This window comes from Sparus aurata, chromosome 20 (genome assembly GCF_900880675.1).
Source record: "Sparus aurata chromosome 20, fSpaAur1.1, whole genome shotgun sequence".
In the NCBI taxonomy this organism is placed as follows: domain Eukaryota; kingdom Metazoa; phylum Chordata; class Actinopteri; order Spariformes; family Sparidae; genus Sparus; species Sparus aurata.
The window spans coordinates 19,421,843-19,444,604 of NC_044206.1; the positions used below are offsets into that span (position 1 = coordinate 19,421,843).

Sequence of the window (22,762 nt, forward strand, 5' to 3'; positions counted from 1 at the left end):
AACAGAAGGCAAAGCTAAAGGCGCCTGAGAAGGAGGGGAGTGGGCTGAGCAGGAGGGAGGAGGGAAGCTCTGCTTCTCCTAATAAAGCGAGTGTATGTGAAAGGAGGTGCTGAAAACGTTGGACTGAGCAGAGAGCTGTGTTACCAGAGAGAGAGAGAGGAAGAGAGAGGGCTAGAGAGAAAGAGTGTGTGTGTGTGAGAGAGAGACACACAGAGAGAGAGAGAGAGGGAGAGAGAGAGAGAGAGAGAGAGAGAGAGAGAGAGAGAGAGAGAGAGAGAGAGAGAGAGAGAGAGAGAGAGAGAGAGAGAGAGAGAGAGAGACAGAGAGGGGCAAAGAATAGAAAGAGCATTGTGTTGCTGCTGAGAGAGAACCTATGTCTGCACAAAGAGGTAGGTGTACTGCTATGACTGGCACACAAACACAACTACACACACATGCATGCTCACACAAGTGTAGGAAATCCCTGTCACGCCGTTGTACCCAGCAGTAGGATGTTGTACCAGAAGTGTGTACAGTACATGTTAAGTGTCATGTGAGTGTGTGTTCTCTTCCAGCTGTGTGACTTGCAGCATGTAGCAGCGCGGGGCAGGTGTGTGACTTTTCCGTAGCATGTGCAGAGCGTGTGTGTAGAGGCAGCATTAGCAGGTGCCTCTGCTCGTGTGTTTGTGTTTTTGCCAGGGGGTTTAAGGTCCGTGTGAGCGTGTGCCACGGAGGATAAACAGTGACATACTTCTGATCATGTGATCTTTATGCCAGGTTATCAAAGTGCATGCGACCCAGGGTGATTGCATTATATAATCTGCTAGTTTAATTGCATATGATGGGGGCTGGTTAGTTTTATTACCAACATATCTGACGTACGAGTCAATATATTTATTGATGTGCAAATGATTCAGAGCAATTAGCTAATTACTGTTTCAGCAATTCTGTGTCCTGGTCTGTATGAACCGTGTATGTGATGACCAAAGTGTACTATAACAGCAGGGTTTTTGATTGAGACAAATATTTTTTGCACCGCCAGTAAATGGTTCGTTTTAGTCTGACTAGTCATCAATAATTCAAGATTGTTTCACAATATGACACCTGGCTCCGGATGTAGATTAAAATCAGTTCTGCAAAATTACAGCTAAATCATTTTCCTCGGAGACGCTTTGGATGTTATCTGTTGAGGTTATGTATATATATAGAGAGAGAGATGAAGAGATATGTCTCTGCCTCTACACCGTTACTGTGGTGGTATCTTATTTGTTTCTACTCTAAACTTTTTTTTTTCTTTATTCAAAACCATGTCTCTCCAGGCACATCTTTTCCTAATAACTCTGAATATCACTTTTACTCTGATTAAAGAAATGATGAGAAATGAAAATTCCATTCACCCCCACTAATTTAGGTGGATGTGAATTCATTTATGTTTGTACAACAAAGGTCAAATTTGCTTATGTTAACTGGCTGATACCTTATGTAAACTCTGAAGACATAATGAGGTTCTTCATGTAGAATAAAGGGTCAGTTCACCCAAATGACAAAAATTTGTATCTGCCATCAAGATGGTTTGGTTTTATAGGTCAAGGTTTTAAGATATGCTGTACGTCAACTTCCAGAACCATAGCAAATGAAAGTGAATTCACATACAATTCTAAGGAATTCCATGAGTATCTAAATTTAATTCTATTCACGTCCACTTATTAGTGTGAAAGTAGACATCTCAAAGAAACCTGGTGAGATTAAATCAAAATTATGTTTTCTTTATTTTCATAAATGATAAATTAAGGTATCACTGAATTCTTTCATGGTTACCTATGGTGGTTCCTGAAAAGGGAGTCATACATAGATAGTTTTATATTCCATGTGCTAATGTTTCCATTTTTACTCTGAATTTCTGTATTGGAGTGTTGGCAGAAATCTTAAAACCTGGACAAATTCAACCAAAACTGTCTTCATGTTTAGGCATCACTAGAGGTAAGTAATTTGGGTGACTTGACAGTAATTTCACAGTATCACATTAGGGTTTGCTTTAAGCCATTTAAGTATCAACAGTGCTGATGCCAACAATCCAAAAAATGTATACAAAAGTCCTGTTTGTTTATGTTAAGAGGCTGATAAGTTATCTACAGGGTCAACTGGTTCTCCAGTTAGATGAAAGTAAACACCACGTCACCACTGTGGAAATAATTTTAGCTTTGGAACTATTACAATCTAATGACTGATGTTTGACAAGATTATTTGAAATAAAACCACAATGGCTATAGTTCACTCTGCTGAAGGTCAGGGTGGACAAGCCCAGCCCAGTTGGTGTCAGTCTGTCCTGTAGATGAGGTCAGACTGGACTCAAAATCAGCGAGGACAGACCACTTGACTTCCCTGTGGCAGACAAAGAATGCTTCCTCTCATTTCTCATCATATGACGCTGCCAGAGGTTCCCTTTTTACAGGATGCGGCAGTTTCACAAAGCTAGAACAAAAGTATTTATAGAGCTGCTTAGTGAACATTGTTGTGTCTTTCAACATCTAGAACAAAAAAAGTTTGTCTGATTATTTGGAAAAGTTGAAGTGGATAGCACAGTAACAATTCAAGGACATTGTGTTGTGTGAGGCACAATTTACTTTGGAACAATGGCTGTTTCCCAGGCAATATGTTGATAGGTTGATGGGGGGGAGGGGGAATAATCTAAAGTTAGGGTTCATTACTAAAGTATTTCTGTAGAGGTCAATTTGGCGTTTCATTCGGTCTCAGAACCCATCAGCTACCATTTCACAATTTAGCCTCTCAGGGCAAGCGCCCAAGTGTTTCAGGGCTTCGAGTGAGGCTAGCCGATATATAGAAAACGGATATCAGGGCAAAGACTTCTTCCATGTGCCTAACAGTCATTGCTTACAGTCCAATTAGCAACTTGAGACGCGAAAAAGTCTTGCAACATGATTCAATCATTGTCAGATGACAGCCCATGGGTCCAAACATTGCATTTGCAAGACATTTGACCCCTTTTTTCTTTCTCCATATGAACTGTTTGCCTAGATGGTCTGAATGGCATTAACCAAATAGACTACAAGCTAAAACCATAATGCTTCCAATACCAACATCTTGTCCTTGGCCAACAGATTTTAAGGATTCAGGGTTCTCCCCAGAAATTCTTAGTATAGCGGCGCACCGTCTTCCCGGCCGGGGGGGGGGGGGGGGGGGGGGGCGACCGCTCGTCAATGTCAGTCCGGGGGGGGGGGTGGTGGACCGCTCGTCAACGTCAGTCCGGGGGGGGGGAGACACGGACGTACGGACAGCCGGTCATCAACTCCGTCAGCCGGGGGACGGACGGACGCTCATCGCCGTCAGCCGGGAGCTCCTAGCCGTCAACCGGCGGACGGACGGACGGACGCTCGACACTGTCACGCGCGGAGTATAGCGGCGCTGACCGAGCGGTAAAGCGGCGCAGCGCCGCTGTTCCACCGTCTGGGGAGAACCCTGGGATTCATATAAAGATACCTGTTCAGAGAGACTGCGCTTCATTGCACTTTTTGCTCCAGTTCAGGTATTAGACGGCGGTAGTTTGTAATAACTTTGCAGTTTACAGTATTACATTTGAAACGGAACATGTTTTCAATGCTGTTTTTTTTAACAAACAGCTGTTTGCAGTATACATGCGATGAGGCAATTTATCTATAGCTTTGATCAGTAACTGGAATATTCACTACAATAGTGAAACAAAGTAAACTTTGTTGTGCTGTACCATCAGACTGTAGAGCAGTTTCTGCTCTCAGGCTGAAAGACTCCTCAATTCATTCTCAGCATTCTGACAAGAAAAATTGTTTTAATATTAATTTCATGACTTATCCAACCTGCGACCTGGTTACAGGCATTAAATATATGGTCAAACAGTATCTCATTGGACTATGTCGGCCGTATAGAGACATCAGTGTTACATTGAGACTGTTTCATAACCTGTTAACGGTTCCTTAAAGTGGTTTGAAACTGTGCGTAAAGGTTGAAAATACAGATATGGATAGAAGTACTTGCTGATTCTTGTTTACTGTAATGTATTCACTAAGAATTTAATGCAGGTCTTTACCTTGTAATTGAGTGCTATGGCTAAGAATACTTAGTTAAAGGATTTGGACACTTGTTTTACCACTGTGTTAGGCGAGGTGTGGTGACTGCACCTAGGCAACACGTGTTTTACCCCTATCATGTGCATTTATGCAAGATCACACATAGGCTTATGACTTGTTCTAGCCTTACCACCAAGTGCAGCACAACAAATTTAAGACCTGCCTTATAGTTGTCTCGTCTTCCCGTCATCAGAAACCACACAGGCGATCTCACACTGTGTCACTCTTTGACTCATTGCTTAGTGCAAAGTAACAACCCGCTTGGTATCTGCTGATTCATAACACCCTCCTTCTTTCCCCATTTCTGTCTCTCTTCGTCTATTTTACTTAACTATCTTAGGACATTTATGAGTTTCAGTTCAACAGGGGTGGAGACTCGGTTATGTCTGTTATGTCATAAAAAAATCAAACAAGGATCTGCCTGGTTTTCAACATTGGGCCAGTAGAAACTTTACAGTTGCATGCTTCTTTGTGTGAGGACAACGGATTATGTTTACAGAACAAGTACTTGCGGATCTTTTAAACTTGTAAAAACCAGCTTGAACTTTAAACTTAAATTTGTCTAGTCTTACTTCATATAGTTTAGAATCAGGACTTTAGTTTAAGATCACATTCAGGGTCAGGTTTAGGTAAACATTTCAATCAGTGATGATTGGATTCAAATTTAGGGATTAGGTGGTGAATATAGTCAACAGTCATCTTGACACAATAAGAATGTGTGTGTTAGGAGTTAAAAATGATCTGTGCTGTGATTGTTATTATATGTGTCACAGTTGTTGAACATTGTTTCGTAGGTGGATGACCTGACCGCTGCTCATCTAAACAATACTCATTCTGCTGCATGCAAAATAAGTTTGTTAAAACCTGAGTCCCCTTTAACAGTGTGTTTTTTCTTTGCTTCCTGATTCCTGACAATCAAAAGTAGGTTCAAGCACCTACTGATGTTTTTGTGTCCACTTAGTTGGCTAAAGATCTCTCTTAAAATATTTGCATCAAACTCATAAAAAAAAGCACTCAGAAGGATACACTGAGTGATAGCAGATGTTATGCTTTCCACTCCCATTTCTCCGTGCTCTCCTTTTCCCACTATTTCGTCATGTCATAGTTTGAATCATCATGCCCCCACCTCCACAGTACAGCGTGTTTAGAGATAAGATCGAGAACGGAAATGCGGTGGCGCAAGTGTGATTGGGGGGTGTTAGTGTCAATGTGCATTTGTGCATCTGCAAACACTGGTGGACTCGGAGAGGGGTGCAGGGGAGGCCAGGATAGGTGGACCCTTGCATGCCCCTAGAAAACATGATAAAACATGATAAAATGCCCTATAGGGTACCCTTCCAGTGGACGAAATGTTATGAAATACCCTCTAGGGTGTCATTCCAGCAGACAAAACATAATAAAGTGCCCTCTAGGGTGTCCTTCCAGTGGACAAAACGTGGTGAAGCACCATCTAAGGTACCCCACCGCATAGAGCTTGTGCCTTTTTCAAAAAAAGTTTTCACCCCTACCCCTCAAACATCCTGAGTCTGACCCCGGCCTGCAAATCTGTGTGCCAGAGACTGAATCTGAGGGAAGACAGTCTTTGAAAGTGACGACATTTGGGACCATCCTCACTTCTTTACAAAGCTGTTTGAAAGTCAAAACTTCAGGGTTTGGATTAGATTATGTTTGGGATGGGGTTAGGCATTGTGCTGTGATCAATAGAGAATGAATGTCAATAAAATTCCTCACAAGTGCAAATGAACAAGCCCGTGTGTTTGCGTGGCCTGAAAGCCGGTGTTTCAGTCTGTGTTGATGTGCCAAGAGAGTTCCCTCCATGATCTCAACCACGTAATTTGCTGCTCAGATAAGCCCTGTTTTCTGTCTCGACATGTGTTTGTGACTACGTGTCTGTATCTGTTTATTCGGCTGCCAACAGCATCATCAACAGAACCTGATGTAACAGTCTTTCCATTCTTTAATCTGACTGATTTAGGTATGGAAATACTTTTGATTGTTAACTTCCATCTCTCGCTCACACTTACAGTTACAGGAAGGAAAGGGAGAAGTCCAGCTCAGTGTGGGGCAACCTTTGCAGCGTTATTGTAACAACTTTCGCACTGAGACTGAGTACAATGAAGCAGGAGTTGCGTAATTGGAGCCAGCTGTCATTAATGGAGTCATTAATGCCAAGGCTGGTTGTTTACTCCACCAGCAGACACATCACAGATGTTCTCTCATATTTCATATGTGCTAGACTAACAGCTTTGCAATGACAGTCTAACTCAATGCATGTGAAGATGTTGTAAAACAAGTAAACATCTGTGGCAATCACATGTGGTTTTATTCATTGTGGCTAAATGCCTTCGAGGAAAGGTTTGACGATCAGACTGAAGCCAGACGATGGCCTTGTGTCATGCAACTCAGACAGTAATGCAGTCAGGGTTAGTGGTCGGACCCCCACTCAGATCGGCGCTGTATGAGCTTTTGATGGCTAAGAACAATTAGGCTAAACTGCGATATAGAGGCTGTCCTGGTTGTTACATACCAATGTATTTTACATGTTTTTCCCATAAAATTAAACCATGGATTAAATTTACACCGGAATATCCCTTTAATAATACTTTTTTAATAATCACAAAGATAAAGTACATAAATGTTTGTGCAACTCAGGAGAAACTTTAATGATCCGGCCTAATCGTTTTTAGATGCAAAATTTTTCCATTTCTTGACAAAAAGATTTCAAATCAAGGTCAACTTGCTGGCTTTTTCTGACCTTTTAACCAGATCTCACAGTCTTCATTTGAACACTACTGCATTTTATTACTCCTCTAGACAAATAACACACCCTTTTTTGACTGGATTTGAGAGCTTTCTCTTTTTTATATCAACATTATCTTTTTTAAATTAAAGTTCAGTGTTTCTTTTGGATGGCCTCCATGTCATATGACGCACTTGTTATTACCGTTCAACAGACACATTGGAAAGCTCATTCCCTTCATCATCCTTGTCTACACTTTTTCCATCAGGCTCTGTGCTATTGTGTTTTTATCAAAAAGAAAATAGAGTCAGCATGGGGAAATCTGTATGGAACGATAATACAATTTGCAGCTAAGGTTTTTTTTCTGTATGTTGATTCCTGTGTTGAAATCAACATTCAACAATCTCTGTTTTTAATGTTTGTTCCATCTTGGCATAAAATTTAAATCCTTATGGCACATTCTCTTGCAAATCTTGCTTTTTATTTTTTTTTTTACACTAATGGTGCAATAAAATGTGCCGCACAAACTGCTCAAGGCCGCGTGCATGCCACACATGTTTTGCACCCTTTACTATCTTTGTCTAAAAGAATTGCAGGGCACATTCAGAAGTAGGAACAAAAGTTAGACAGGCCTTAACAAGACATTAAGACTTAAAAACAAGTATGTTTTGATGCATGTTTGTATGATTGTGAGGTGTCTCTGCCTGACATTAAGCCCTGGTAGTTGTCTCTATATTGTCTTAACACTGCTCCACCCAGGCTTTTTCAGCCATGCTTGGATTTGGTTCCATTATCTGGCAAAGTTTAACACTACGCTGTTATCCCAAGGGTGACATCAGAGGTTTTGTTTTTTTCTACATCTGTGACTGTAAAGTGTCACATTTTAGCCCAAGGCTAAACCGGTCATGTGTCTCACTTTGCTTTTTTCTCCAATTTGTACATTTGGTCTGTTAGTCTGTTGGTGCTTTAAATATGACATTGCTTTCATTTAAATGCATCAGCACAGAGTTATACAGTCTAGCTGTGATTTCCGCTTTCCAACTTCATCTGAGGAATACAATTGGGCTCTTTTGCAGATAACATGGTGAGTAAATAAACAGCCAGACCATTGCCAGACTGTCTCTGGTTTAGACAGCTGGTGGGTCATGTTTGAAAAATAGCCATGAACTTTGATTTTGTACTCAGAAATGGTTGGTCAAACAATTACAGGATGCTTTATGGTGGCTTCGTATGTGTGTGTGTGTGTGTGTGTGTGTGTGTGTGTGTGTGTGTGTGTGTGTGTGTGTGTTTCCTTAATGCTTAGAGGCTCACACAGCTCCCTCGGGGAGGGGGAGGATAAGTGACATAACTACCAAGATGACACTAACTCTTGTGCATGTTTAAACATGTGTGTTTGTGCATGTGGTGTAGCAAGAGAAGGGATCAAATTTGGAGGCAAGTCATGTTTTAGGTCTACGCACACACACACACACACACACACACACATAATCTCTCCAGTAACAGCTATTCTTCTAACAAACACAAATAAAGATGCACACACACCACCTCGGAGAAAAGCAGGGGATTCCAATCCGTCACAGAGATGACATCACAGCCTGCCAGTAAGAAAAAAAAGAAAAAAAAAGAAACTAAACAAGGGAGTCCCCACTTCCCCTCCCTCCTACACACAGAGAGAAGAGAGGGAGAGAGTAGTGCTGGGTTGAGTAACTCAATAGTTCACAGAGAGGAGTGAGAAAGTGCCGGAGAGAGTCCCTTTTAAGGGGTTCACACACACACACACACACACACACACACACACACACACACACACAGACACACTTTAGCTGCGTCTCCATAGTGACCAGCTCTGCTGCCCCAGCTTGGGGAGGAAATGCCAAACTCAGTGCTTCAGAGAACTACAAAAACACACACAGACACACACACTCAGCTCTGTTCTGATCCTCTGTCCAGCCACAACGGAAAAACCTCTCCTCATCTTATCAATCCGCTACCTCTCTCTCTCTCTCTCTCTCTCTCTCCCTCTCTCTCTCTCCCTCTCTCTCCCTCTCTCTCCCTCTCTCCCTCCCTCTCCCCTGTCAATGGTACTTCATTGAAGTAGACAACAGAGGTAAGTGCGCTCTTCCGCTCTCTGTTAGCTTGTGGCTCGCTGCTTTAACGTGCTCTAAGTTTGAGTTCTTTATGTGTTTTCCAACAGTAGACAAAGGTCAGGTTTACTATCACTCTTGCGGGTCCTGTTCATGCAAAAGCAACTGTGTGTGTCCGTGTGCCTTTCTCTACTCTACAATCTGATCAGTCTCTCTCAGAGTGTGTGTACTTTGCCAGCTGTCAAGTGCACCTAGGTAGCTTCTGCCAGTTTACTTAGCGTGGTAATAATCAAACAACTTGTGTGTGTGTGTGTGTGTGTGTGTGTGTGTGTGTGTATGTGTGTGTATTTACTTTTCCAATTCAGGCTGGTGTCTTCTTCATCACTTTTTTCTATTACAACAGTCTTGTCAATAGAGACGCCTGTTACACCTGTTTTGTCAGCTCATTTTGTTCCTAGATAAACTGTAGATGTATTAGCTCATATTATCCACACTAACATGAGCGTGTGTGTGTACGTGCGTGTGAGCGTGTGTGTATGGAAACAGTGGAAACTTAATGAGAACTAAGAAAGTAATGTTGGAGCCGAACAAAGCAGCAGCAGACCATATATAATCAGGATTAAAATAATACCTGAAACAGGATGTTGCTGATTGATGTCAGCTGTTTATACAAAACATTTCAGCTATTTCCTCAACAATAAGCGTGGAAATGGTTTCCCTTTAATCGTTTCCCAAAGGAGAAATCTTCTTGATCTTTCAGCATTAGCTCAGAATTTCGGTGGAATACCCTTACGAAATATGCTGTGGCTGAATAAGCAACCTTCCCTTGATTTACCCAATAGCTTGGAACGAGTTCAGACACAAAATGAGAAATCCATCTGTAGTCCTTGGTTACAAAACAACACAATTAAACACTCTCTGCGAAAACCCCTGGATGGGCTCTTTCTCATACATTCAAACATGCTGTGACATCACTCACATCTGGATGCAAGACTGTCTAACACAAACCCTCTCCTTCCTCTTCCTGCCCCCGATCTGTCCCCATCTTCCCCTCTCTACGCCCCCCCGGCAAACCCTCTCTCCTCTCCTTCCTGTCTGTCTGTCTGTCTTTACCGCCCACGCTCACAGAGATGAAAGAGAAGAACCCCTGGCAAACGCCCGTGACCATCATCATCACTGTGATTGGTGTCATAGCGATTGTTGCCTTGGTGACAGTAGCGGTTTTGCAGAACAGGCCCCTCCCCCAAAAGTACAAGGTATGGTGGAGGAAAATGTTAAAAATGTTGTAGCCTGTTTCCTGAGTGTGTAAAAGTCCGGTGCTTTACTGTGGGATCCACAAGCCAAATACGGTCTCCTGTCAACCTGGTACTGGTTGTAGAAATCCATCACCAAATAAGGCCAGATGATGATGATAAGACTTTAGTCACCACTGCTTTTTGCCATTAAATCTAGGCCCATTTGATCTCACACTACAGCTTATAGGCTGTTGCCCCTCTCCACGCTTTCAGCACTAAACTAATATTTTTGCTGATAAAAGTAGTTGTAGCAGGGTTGCCCGTGGGCTATACAATCATACCACTGAATGTTTAAACAGCACATCAGTATGGAACTCATCCAAAGTTAATGTCTGAGTACTGAACTGAAATTCCTCCCTCTGTCTGTCTCCACACTCCAGTATGGGATTGTGTTGGATGCTGGTTCCTCCCACACAGCTCTGTATATCTATGAGTGGCCGGCGGAAAAGGATAACAACACTGGAAGAGTTGAACAGACGCATTCCTGCAAAGTCAAAGGTACAAGCTGCAGCACTTCCCTCACATTCATGTGTACGACCGCTAATGTATACTTATGTAAATATCCAAGGTAGTGCAATCTTAGGCTTGTATGAATATGCACATTCTTTATTTAGTGTGCTAACGGTTATTGAATATGATAATTGTATCTTAACCCTTGAAAATATATTTGGAAAAGTGTAAAAATTAATAAATAATAGATTTGTTAATGGTCAGTCACTTATTCATTTATACTTCACAGACCACTAGTTAGTCATTAATATGAATAACTTTTGGCATAGAATGTAAAAAGGGATGGGAAATGATAAGATTTTATTGATTTACAGTACTGTCATTGTCACTTCCTGTGGGTTCACTCCTTATGATTGGAGGATTAGTCTTTGCCCAGAATAAACCTGATTAACTTTTGGTGCTGATCCAGATAAAAGGACAGATCCAGGAATTTTTTCTGATTTTCTTAATTTAAAGTCACCAACAACCCAAAGGCGGAGTGATACTTGCTTCTGCATATTAACATGTTTCCTGTAAAAACAGTAAGGTAGGGAGTGACTTGACTGCCGGTTATATTGGCCAATAGTTACTTTGACACCATGCAGCTAGGTGTCAAAGTAGCTAACTCTGCCCAACCGTGAGCTCCCGGTGAAGAAAGCCGATTAGGTAAGAGGAGTGCTTGCCAAACACGGTCCAATGCAGCTGCCAATTTGATGATAGGGAGTGTGGGACCAAGCTGGTTTTCTTGCCAGGTTTGGCTCCTGGCAACCAGGGGCCTAAAGTTAGTCAGCCTAATGTTGGCTGCATGACTACATGAGCAGGCAGTAACCATCTAACAACAGCTAAACTCCGTAAATCACCATGGTACTGGATAACCTGTCATTATCTGTGATGATTCCCTGTCATCATCTGGATACAGCTGGTTTAGCAGTTCGCTTTTGGTCCCAACACAGGCCGTGTTCACTTGCGGTTAATTTAGCAACAAGTACAAACATCAATTTATCGGAAAAGTCACAAACATTTTCTTGCAATCAGAAAACATGGACTTCATTATATATGATCCAGTTTCACCCAAAGCAGTGAATAATAATAATATTTGTGTTTTTGTACAGCAGCCTTATCTGTGAGGCATGGTCCCCTGAAACGGTTCGCTACGGCAGTGTCTCTCTGACTTGAAAGCTGAAGACTGATTGATGGTTGGACAGCATAAAATTATTGGTTGAAATAGGTTGTTTCAAGCTTCCATAAGCACATATGACATTTATGCACTTTACTCAGTTCCAGTTTGGAATAGGAATAGAATCTGACATGTTGATTAATCAGGACGACCAGTCAAATGGACAGCTCAATTGATTTCTTTATGGATTAACTGAATACTTGCTTGGTCTAAAAATAATGGCATAAAATAGTGAAGAATATCCATCACAATTTCCTACAGCCAAGCTGACATTCTTATATAGTTCGACCAACAGTCCAAAAAAAGGGAATAAATTAATCACAACCTAGGACAGAGAAAATAAATAATTACCCACAATGGAGAAGCTGGAATTGATTGGGGGCAAATATTATCACCATAGTTGCAGATTAATTTCCCAACCAGCGACTAATCAATTAATCAGCTAATCATTTCAGCTCTAATCTTCTTACCCTCTGTAAAAGTGTTGCAGGGCATCTGCAGCCAAAATTATTAAAAAACTCATTAACATTGACAACACGACACTTGGAGATATGAATGTAAATTGGACATGGATTGTTGTAATGATTTACTAACATTTATTGCTGCAGAACTGATGACTCATTAAAAAGTGACCCATGAAACCCCTGACACTACTAATGACTTCATCACTTGGAGATTGCCAGATGCCGAAGTATTCCAACAAATAATTAATCATCCATCAAGACATTAGTTACAAGACAACAATTCATAGAAAGTGGGACCAACTGTGCTTGTGCTGTGTGCCTCATCCTCAGGGCACTTTCTTATGCAACCAATTGTTCTTGCTGAACTGTTAGAGTGCTTTTAATACACATCATATAACAGCTAACAGTTGATTTAACAATTGCTTTTTATCTATCAGCAGTTGGTGTGTGCCAGCCTCCCTCGCAATGTAATTTACATTGGTTATAAAAGCTTTTCATACACACAAGACAGCGATTCACAGACAAAAGGACCAACCAGTAAAGTTGTAAGTTGAGTAAAGTTTGTTTGTAACTATAGCGCCCATTTTTTTTTACTGTGCCTTTTTATGAACTGTTTTTAACAATGTCTTAAGCAGTAGAAGTCAAAGTATTGCACGACAAACCAAATCATTGCTCATTTTCCTCTTATAATCGGAAAAAAACATAAAATAACATAAGTATCATTAACAGGTACATAAACAGAGAAGTTAACACATGAACCTAAGCTGTGTTCCAAAAGATGTCTTTTTCATGACATTGCGCTTTAAACTTTGACCCTCTGTTCATACAACCATTGTAGTTCATAGCGTGAAATTTGAAGTAAAATTGGAAAAGTATGTCGTTCGGAATGTTAAGTATCACTGCGGGTTAAAAATTTATGCTGCTGCCACATGTAGGAGGACATCCTGGTATTTTTGACATACCATATTTTAAAATGTATGTATTGAGAACAAGGACCAATCCCAATACACCCCGTGCCCCTGCCACTCAGCCTTACCCCTACGCTTTGCATGTTTACTTCTAGGGGTAGGGCATCCTGATTTTTGTTGGGATAGAGTGGTAGGGTGAAGTGTTAAGGCTTCATGGCCCTTCAAACTCAGGGTTGAGAGAATTCTCTTCCGTTTCAATTTATTGTCATTTTGTTTAGAAAAAAAGGTATAAAACAATCGCAACGAGTTTCCTAACGTCTCTCTAGATCTACGTTACATTAACATTAGCCAAGTGGCTGCAATTCATTTTGCTCCTCTAATATCAGTGCTGAAAGTTATTGTTAGCCCATAGACCACCGCTAATGTTAGCGGCCGGAAACGAGGCGGTGTCCTTTTTCATTTGATGGCTTGACCAATAGCGTGAGGTTGAAGCAAATGAACTGCCAGCGTCCATGCTGGCAGTTCATTGCCATCAGATTAATGGCAAATGGCATTGTGATAAAACAGGATTGCCACAGTAAACACTAGGGGTGTGCCAAAATATCGATACTACGATATATCGCGATATTTCGTCTTGAGGTACGTTATCGATACACTGGTGCCAAATATCGATATTTAAAAATTAAAAAAAATAATAATAATATATTTTTTTTTTTTTGGCCCACCACCACCACCCCTCTTCGGAGGACAGCTTTATCTTTATTCAAACATAGGTATACAACTAAATAAAATTTAAAAAATGGTTTAAGTAGCTCTGAAACCCACACATATAGATATTTAATGATAGTTGTAGTCAGTGTGTGTGTTAAGAAGAGACACTGTGCAATATACTCTTTGTTTACTTGGCTGTCATTCATGTAAAATTGATTGACAATGTTTTGTAATTCCTGTGAAATGGATTCAGTGCAGTCAATACATTCTGAATTTCTTCAGTGACACAAATATCGTGATGTATCGTGGATGAAATTTCTTGCAATATGTCGATTATCGCAGAATCGCTGTATCGTGATATTATCGTTATCGAGGGCAAAATATTGTGATGGTATTGTATCGCAAGGTACCTGGTGATACCCAGCCCTACAATTAATTCAATGGTTGTGTTGTCATATTCACTCACAAGATGTCACCAAAATCACACTGTCCCTTTTAAAATCTTTCAGAAAATGATGTAAGTGTATCGAATCGTATCGAATCGCATCGTTGGCTGAATATCGTGATATATATCATATCGTGAGCTGAATATCGTGTATCGCATCGTATCGTGAGATTAGTGTATCGCTACAGCCCTAGTAAACACAAGAGAAATCAGCACAGCAAAAGAAGCCATGTGAGGAATGTCAGTTCAAAACATTATGAGGGAGCTTTCAACAACTGCTCCTCGTAACCTTGTTCCAAAGGGCAAGGGATCACTCCAAAACAGGTTAAGGGAAAAAAATTGGAAAGGGGATTGAGTCTAAATCTTGTTCTGGTAGTTTGGCTATTGAAATGCAGCCCTACTCTACAGGAGGATGTGTACACTCATGCTGGATATCTGATCAGGGACACTCTTGGCTGTAATTTTGCCCACTGGGAAGCTCAAATGGAACTTATGGGTTCTACTTCCTCAATGGAGGGTAAACCAGGCACGTTTACAGGAAGCAGACATCTTGATAACAACTTCACCGAGCTTTCTCTCCCATAGCAAATTCCCATCCATATTCTTGAAGTGGTAAAGATGACCCTTAACTCCCCAGCAGGCAAGCATCTTTGAACTTTAGGCAACAGGGCTCTTATTATGTTTTATGGTTCCTCGATTTAGACTAATTGACTTCAAACTCTTCTTGACATTTTGCTCCGCTCACAGGTCCAGGCATCTCCAGCTATGCGCATGATCCATTGAAGGCAGGAGAGTCGCTGAGAGTGTGTATGCAGGAAGCCGAGCAGCGGGTCCCAGGGAAAAGACACCAAGAGACCCCCCTTTATCTGGGCGCTACTGCAGGAATGAGACTGCTGAAGTACGGCATGCACATTCAAATGCATCCCTAAATCAAACATTAAACACGCATCCATTAAAGAGTAACACAGCCTGCCTTTTCACACTGCAACTGAGGTGACTTCCTCCCAACCTTAAACTCTGTCATTATGTTCACAGTGGCAGCTGAAGTGCTGCTATCTGTAGCCTTTTCCTTCCTCCTATTTTGTGATTTATCTCCACTTGAACTGCCAGAGCAGCGAATATGTTACTGTCAAATCCATTATATGCAACACAGTCTATCTATTATTTATAGGCTCCTGTATCAATTTGAAATATGGATGTGAGTCACTCTAATGAATTTGCGTTGTGTGTTCCTGCAGTATAGAGAACAGCTCTGCATCAGACGAAGTCTTAAAGGCTGTTGAGAGTGCCCTGCAGAAGTTCCCCTTTTCCTACCAGGGAGCCAGAATACTCAGTGGCCAGGAGGAGGGCGCCTTCGGTTGGGTCACGGTCAACTACTTGGACGACCGCCTCACACAGGTCAGTGCGCATATGTTTGGATGCATATTATGCATGTTAGTTTTTCCCCTTTGAGATGTGCTTTCTGTGTGCCAGTCAGAAATGTGGATCTGTGAGTGCCTGCTGTGCACTAACTTCAATGCCTTTTGTCTCTGCTGCAGGGCTTGGACACCACAGGTGCTCTTGACCTTGGAGGGGCCTCCACTCAGATCAGCTTTGTGTCTGAGAAATTTGACGGTTCAGAGTCACCAAGCAACTCCGTGACCTTCCGACTCTATGGAAATGATTATAACCTGTACACTCACAGCTTCCTGTGTTACGGGAAAGACCAAGCACTACGAATGACACTGGCACAACAGACTCAGGTAAATTTTGAGGTCTCAGGAATATTTCTTTTCTCTGTTAACATCAGCTGTTATATCCAACTGTCAAGCTAACTTAGTTTACTTAACTTAGTTTATGTAAAGCATAGTTATAACAGAAGTCGGTGGCATAGGCTATATTGCAAATGACTGCAATAAGCAGAGTTAAAGACGTAGAGGACGCTAACAGAAAGCAAAACCAGTTCTGTTGCGGTTTTCCATCTAAAATAGTCAAGATGCCTTTATGGATGTTTTTATGGATGACACCATGGTCTTCTCATTAGTCCACACTAATTACTGTTGCTACAACTGGCTGGGTTTTTGCACATTATGGGATTATCCCAAAAACCACCAAAAGAGACTTCTTCTCCCTCTTCTTCTTCTCTGCTCTGGAAGCAAAAACAGCCTTCTGATGTAAATGTTTGTAGATCTCCCAATAAGTGCATGAACTCTTTTTGTTGAAAAAAGCTTTATATAATTCAATATTCTAAAATGCATAGATGAAACGCGGCTGTTAATAGACAGTTTAAATCTTAAATAATCTGAGATAATTTCAGACTTAGTCTTAAAGAGATTTGATATGCTGAAATGTCCAATGACACTGAATTTGATTATTTCCTCTCTGTCTCTTACACCGCTCTCTCCTAGTCAGGTCAAGCAAGTATATTAGATCCTTGTTTCAACACTGGCTACACTGTTATGAAGAACTACTCAGTCCTCTATGACAGTCCCTGTGTGTCAGACCGAAAACCTCAAAACGCTCCTGCAACCTTCAATCAAACGGGCAAAGGAAACTTCACAGAATGCCAGGAAGTCGTCAAAAGCGTCTTCAACTTTACCCACTGCAAATACAGCCAGTGCTCATTCAATGGGGTCTTCCAGCCACTTCTGCAGGGGCCATTTGGGGTAATGTCACACAGTGTTTATTTATCAGCATCTTTCAGTGGCCTGTGAGACACCGTGTGTTGTTTGGGGAGTTGCACAAACAAACCACAGGGCCTATATAACACTGATCTATCAGTTGTAATCATTAAGTCACAGTTCACTGAGCAACTTGCGTTTTAGGCGTGACTTGTCCTTATCAATAAACAATGATTGGAGCTTTGAGTGCACATTGTTCACTCAAATGTTCATGATTTGGATCCACAAATTAATAATTTGTTTTCTTGCTCATCAAGCTAGTCTCATCTAGCCACACAGATACTTTGGTTTTATTTTATCTATCCCTGAGATTTTTGACAACACCCCAGTGTAATGTAGGTGAACGGTATTTTATTTGTGGTACACATTATTGAACGCTTGTCTACAGATATATTTGAGTTAGTAAGGCAAGAAAAAGCATAATGCGTCCATGCTAGCTACTTCTATGAACAAGTTCTATAAACAATTTAATCATATAACACACTAGTTGTGTAGATATGAATAGTGATGACAGTGCAAATAGTCACACACACACAAAGCATATTAAAAGCCCTCTAACTTTTCAGGGGACAGAAATCCTTACCAATCTTTACTTATCAAAGCTTTTATTTTGAAACTTACTGTAGGAATATCATTCACTTCCCAGACACTTGAAATGTAGCTGCTGCCATCTTACCTCAAGTTGAACTCAGAAGTCTTATTTCATTCAATATTTCCATGTTAAACTTTAGTAGAAGGAAAGTTAAGTTGAATGTGTTTTTATTTGTCACAGTTGTTCTGATGGAATGTACTGCCGCTACACTCATTCATGGGCCATAATTATATATCACTCAGGAGCGGCACCTAGTCGTAAAATGGGTATTAATCATTCGGTCAAGTATTCGTCTTATGTCAACCTGCTTTGAAAATCTTTACAATAAGTGTAAAAGCATTTTCAATTTATTATGAATTTTGGAGGGACAAGTTAGATTGTGGTAGGATCCACAGTCTAGGTACTTAATAGAAAATATTGGACAGGGAAAGACAAGTTAATTTCTTTATGCGTCACCTCTTCCTCTCTGTTTCTCTCTTAAGGCTTTCTCTGCTTACTACTTTGTGATGAACTTCCTCAATCTCACTGATACATCTATTCCCCTGAAAGCTGTCGAGGATAAGCTAAACAGCTTCTGCTCAACTCCTTGGAATCAGGTCGGGGCATAATTATGCATCCGTTATACATGCAAAAAAAATTTCCTGCCATATTTATCTACTTTCCAGTCTTATTTATGTCATCCAGCCTGCCCATACTGTACATTGATGATATCACTGCTTGAACAGATAAAACAGCAGCATCCAGATGTTAAAGTGAAGTATCTGGCTGAGTACTGTTTCTCCGGCACGTACATCCTCACCCTGCTGACAGAAGGATACAAATTCGACCAGACGAGCTACTCCAACATAAAATTCATTAAAAAGGTCAGTAGATCACAGTCCACTCCTTTCCTATCTCACACACCCCAACGCTGTGCCCCTTCCTTTAAGTCATATCCTACAGTGTCGATAACCTTCTGGATAACCTCAGCTGAGCAAGATACTAACATCATCTATCCACAGTAGTTCCAAGAGAAATATTCAACGTTGAATGTACCTAACCTTTGTGAAGCAACAGTCATGCTGCACTTGGCCTTGAATGGATGCAAAGCCCTTCCCATCTGACACGTAACTCAATACCAGGACAGAGTAATATGGACTAAATGGACTCACAGACTGTATACAGGGTTTTTCTTTTTTTGTACCTTAGCAGACAGTGCTTTGTAATTTGTCTTACACTTATAAGTTCACACACACCTATATACCAAGGGGTACTTTGTCATTTTGGAGAAGAAATTCAAACTCTGAATTTTAAGGTTTTCAATATGAGGTGATAACACAAACTCAGTTATATTCATTTTCTCCATATCTGAATAAGCAAGCTGTTCTCAGAGGAACATAAGGTCCTCAGAACACTGTTTGAAACTAAAAAGGTGTCAGGGTCCTCCACATATAAACAAAGCAGAGGTAGTAAATGTTGTTGTCCTTTAGGGTCAGTTTTATGACTAAAAGAGTTTGTTTATTTAGTCTTTTTTGGCATTTAAAACAAAAATAGCTTTCTCTTGTTGATTAAAATGTCTTCCCCAAAACTGTATAGAGCACCTTTAAATATGTGAATATATATATGTATGGACAGCAACACATGTTGCTCTCAATGCAAGTCAAGGCTTTAACATACACTACTCAAAATTAGGTAGGGATATTGGGATATTTTTCGTATTTCACTTGATGAGGCTTCTTCAGTTCTAACAAACTGGAGGGGAGTTACATGCTTTTATAGTCTGTGTGGGAGTGTCCTTACAGAGTCGTTAAAACGTGTTTGAGTCCTTAGGGCCACCTTTGGGTGGTTGCCAAACTGGCATTCATGTGGGTTGCTAGTAGGGTTGCCAACTGTCCCTTGAAAAAGGGAATCGTCCCGTATTTAGAAACAAAGTTACGCGTCCCGTATTGAGCTTAAAAGGGACACACTCTGTCCCGTATTTCCGTGAGAATCAAAATGGTCTTTAAAATGTCAATGGAATCAATGAATGACAGGGTGTTTTTTATATCAAAATGTACGGTAATCTTACTGCCAGCCCTCTCCTGCTCTGTGACCAATGAGCTGACAGCACACTCACACATGAGAATAACTGCAGAATCCAGCTCTTGTCATTGGTCAAGGTATTGTTGCTTGTAAGAAGATACCGGAAGACAAGAGACTGAGGCAACTGGCAAAACAATCCGGCATAGCTCACAACGACACAGGTTCACAGGACACAGCAGACAGTACGCCTTCCACCATGAGCAGTAACGTTACTCCCCCGAGAAAAAAAAGAAAATGCTGCGAAAATACAGACTCGAATGGGAAAAAGAAAACATGGCTGGAAAAAGTGTAGATAATGTCTGCCGGCGCACTTTTTCTGTAGCCCATGGTGAACTTTTTGACGTGAAACAGCTTCTAGTGGTTGACACATTAAACACGTGAGGGACAACCAGGTGGACCCCTGACCGGTTTGTTGTCCACCAGGCAACACCAGAGGCAGATATGGTATGTAGAAAAAGTAAGAATGTTTTTTTAAGTCCAATAAATGTCAGTATTTTATGGCCAAATAAATTGTTTAGTGAAATAAACACATACAATTGATAGATGAATACATAAAATAGATAAATAATACATAAAAGTAATACATAGATGAATAATAGATCAAGAATACACACTATACTATATGCATACATATATATACACAACCTTACACATCTCAGTTCAAACAGTCCATAGATAGATGTGACGTGCATAATTTATACTGCACAGGTAGTTGATATACATGAACTATATATCAGTAAGAAAGTAACAACTTTCTATTGTTTTCAGTTATTTTATACTGTTTTCAGTTAAGCAGGACAGTTCTGTTAAATAAATAAATATTTATTTTATACTGTCAAGTTAAGCAGGACAGATTACGGTTAAAAATATCTTTTAATTTGCACAAAAATAAATTGTTGAATAATATTATTCGTATCACTCACAGACATGCATCGAACTAAATTCACATTCGAGTCAAATTATTTGGAAATCGTTTCACACACAAAAAAAGCTTAAAAAAAAGAAAAAAAAGTTAGTTACCAAGCCGGGGGGGGGGGGGTGTTCCTTATTTATTTTTCAGGGAGTTGGCAACCCTAGGCTAGGTGTGAATGGTTGTAAAGCTGTTTGGGGGGGGGGGACTCAAACTTTTGAAGGTGGGTGATAAGTATTTTTCGTAGGCCACCTCCATTAATTATTAATTAATTAGGATAAAGTAAAGCACACTTAGAGGAGCCCATCACCAATGGACGCGTAGAAGCGAGACCGAGCTAGCTTGCAGAAAAACAACAAACCGTTGGTAACAAAAACACAAGAGCTGGTTCTTACCTTGGACTCGGGCTTAATGGCGGGTCGAAGTTATGTGAGTATCTACTTTTTAGAAGCGTCCGCAGTCCAACCACAGAGTCTGACGCAGAAAGCGACCAGTAACATGCTAAAAGAAGTTAGCTGTATAGAAGACGGTGCGGTTGTAATGGCCGCGCTGCGCACCTGAGTGAATCTGATTGGACGTTGCCTGTCAACTGGTTGCGAGGCAGCGAGAATAGCTGTGAGTGTATGGAGGACCAAAAGCGTCACGTAGAACGTTTGTTATTACAAGATTTTACAAATTAATAAATTAGTCCATAAATAAGCAGATTATGTTGCGAAGCATCTAATTGAATTATATATAAAAGGGCAATAATAATAGAAAGTTATTTTATGGAGATAATATAACCTATTGAGAGAGTTTAGAAATGAATATATTATTCTTTTTTTTTCTTTGTTTTAATGCCTAACAAACTCAATTAACAAACTGAACTGAAGACAGCACAATTTCAATTTTGTTTCTATTTGGCGGACCCTGCCAACTTTCTAGCTTCAAAGACTGTTCTTGGGACCTTATTTTCCTCTGAGAACAGCTTGTTTATTCAGATATGGAAAAATTAATACGTGTTTAGTTTGTATCATTACCTCATTAATATTAGAAATATTACAATTCTGAGTTGAAATTTCTTCCCCAAGACTGCATAGTGCCCCTTTTAGCATTTTTTTTTTGCTATTGAATAGAAATGTCACATTAAAATACTGTAGAATTCCAAATATGTGACAAATATAAGGAAATACCAACATAAAGTTTCTTAGTAGGCATTCACTACAGCTTCATTTCTTCATGACACAATCTTTCAAGTCTTTAAACTCCAAACTATATCCCCTCATTTTGTGTTTTTTTTGATGATCACTGTGTGCCGTGTTGTGCAAAAGTCTCCTGTTGGATTTTATTTGGGCTGATATCTGTGAATGATGATCTTGCTACTCATCAATCTTTCAGTAACTCATAAGTTTCTCCCTTTACTTATTCATTTTCCACTTTAAGTCTGTTTTCAACGACAGTCTGAATCCGCCCAAACTGTGTCACATCAACAAATGACAGTAAGCAATGACAATTACCCTCTTCCTGTGTTTGTGTTTGTGTTTGTGTCCAGATAAAAGGCAGTGACGCAGGCTGGACGCTGGGCTACATGTTGAATCTGACCAACATGATTCCGGCCGAGGCTCCTGACTCTCCCCCTCTACCCCACGCCGGCTACGTCTCTATAGTCACCATCATGGCGGTGCTGCTCTTCATCCTTTTCATCGTCAGCCTGCGTCCTCTCTGGCCCCGCTGCTCCAAACAGCCACAGATCGTATAAACACACGCACAGATGTACAGCATGAGTGACGGCGGAGGGAGGAGGGAGTGTATGTGAGTGTGATGGTGTGGGCTGCTCAACCGATATGCGAATAACACAGCCTTTGTGGGGAGGTCAAAGGGTAAGGTCCGCTGCACAACAACCTTCCTGCGGCTCATGTTGATTCAAGGACATTTTCAGAAGGGACAAATACTTTCTCACGCTGGGGAGTGAGTACTGCCACTGTACATTGAAGGACTGTGTGTGTGTGCGTGTGTGTTTGAGTGTGTGTACGTTTGAGTATGAATGTGTGATTTTTGAATGTGCGCACCCGCATCAGTCTGCATGTTTGTGTCTCGAATTACAATGTGAATATGATACTGTATAAAAATAAAATAATCCAAGTTTA

At 40.7% G+C, this 22,762-nt stretch overlaps 1 protein-coding gene across 2 annotated transcripts; it reads left to right on the top strand.

The window, feature by feature from the left end:
- Window positions 1–25: 25 nt before the first annotated feature.
- Window positions 26–22,762, top strand: entpd1 (ectonucleoside triphosphate diphosphohydrolase 1). Of its 2 annotated transcripts, XM_030401175.1 has the most exons (11): window positions 26–389; window positions 8,939–8,947; window positions 10,053–10,180; window positions 10,600–10,717; window positions 15,161–15,311; window positions 15,652–15,811; window positions 15,952–16,155; window positions 16,801–17,058; window positions 18,148–18,261; window positions 18,391–18,528; window positions 22,168–22,762. In XM_030401175.1, the coding sequence occupies exons 1-11, from the start codon at window positions 374–376 to the stop codon at window positions 22,372–22,374; spliced, it is 1,503 nt and encodes a 500-aa protein (XP_030257035.1). In that variant the 5' UTR covers window positions 26–373; the 3' UTR covers window positions 22,375–22,762. The 2 variants fall into 2 exon arrangements, with proteins under 2 accessions (XP_030257035.1, XP_030257036.1); XM_030401176.1 differs by lacking the exon at window positions 8,939–8,947 and having other exon boundaries at window positions 28–389.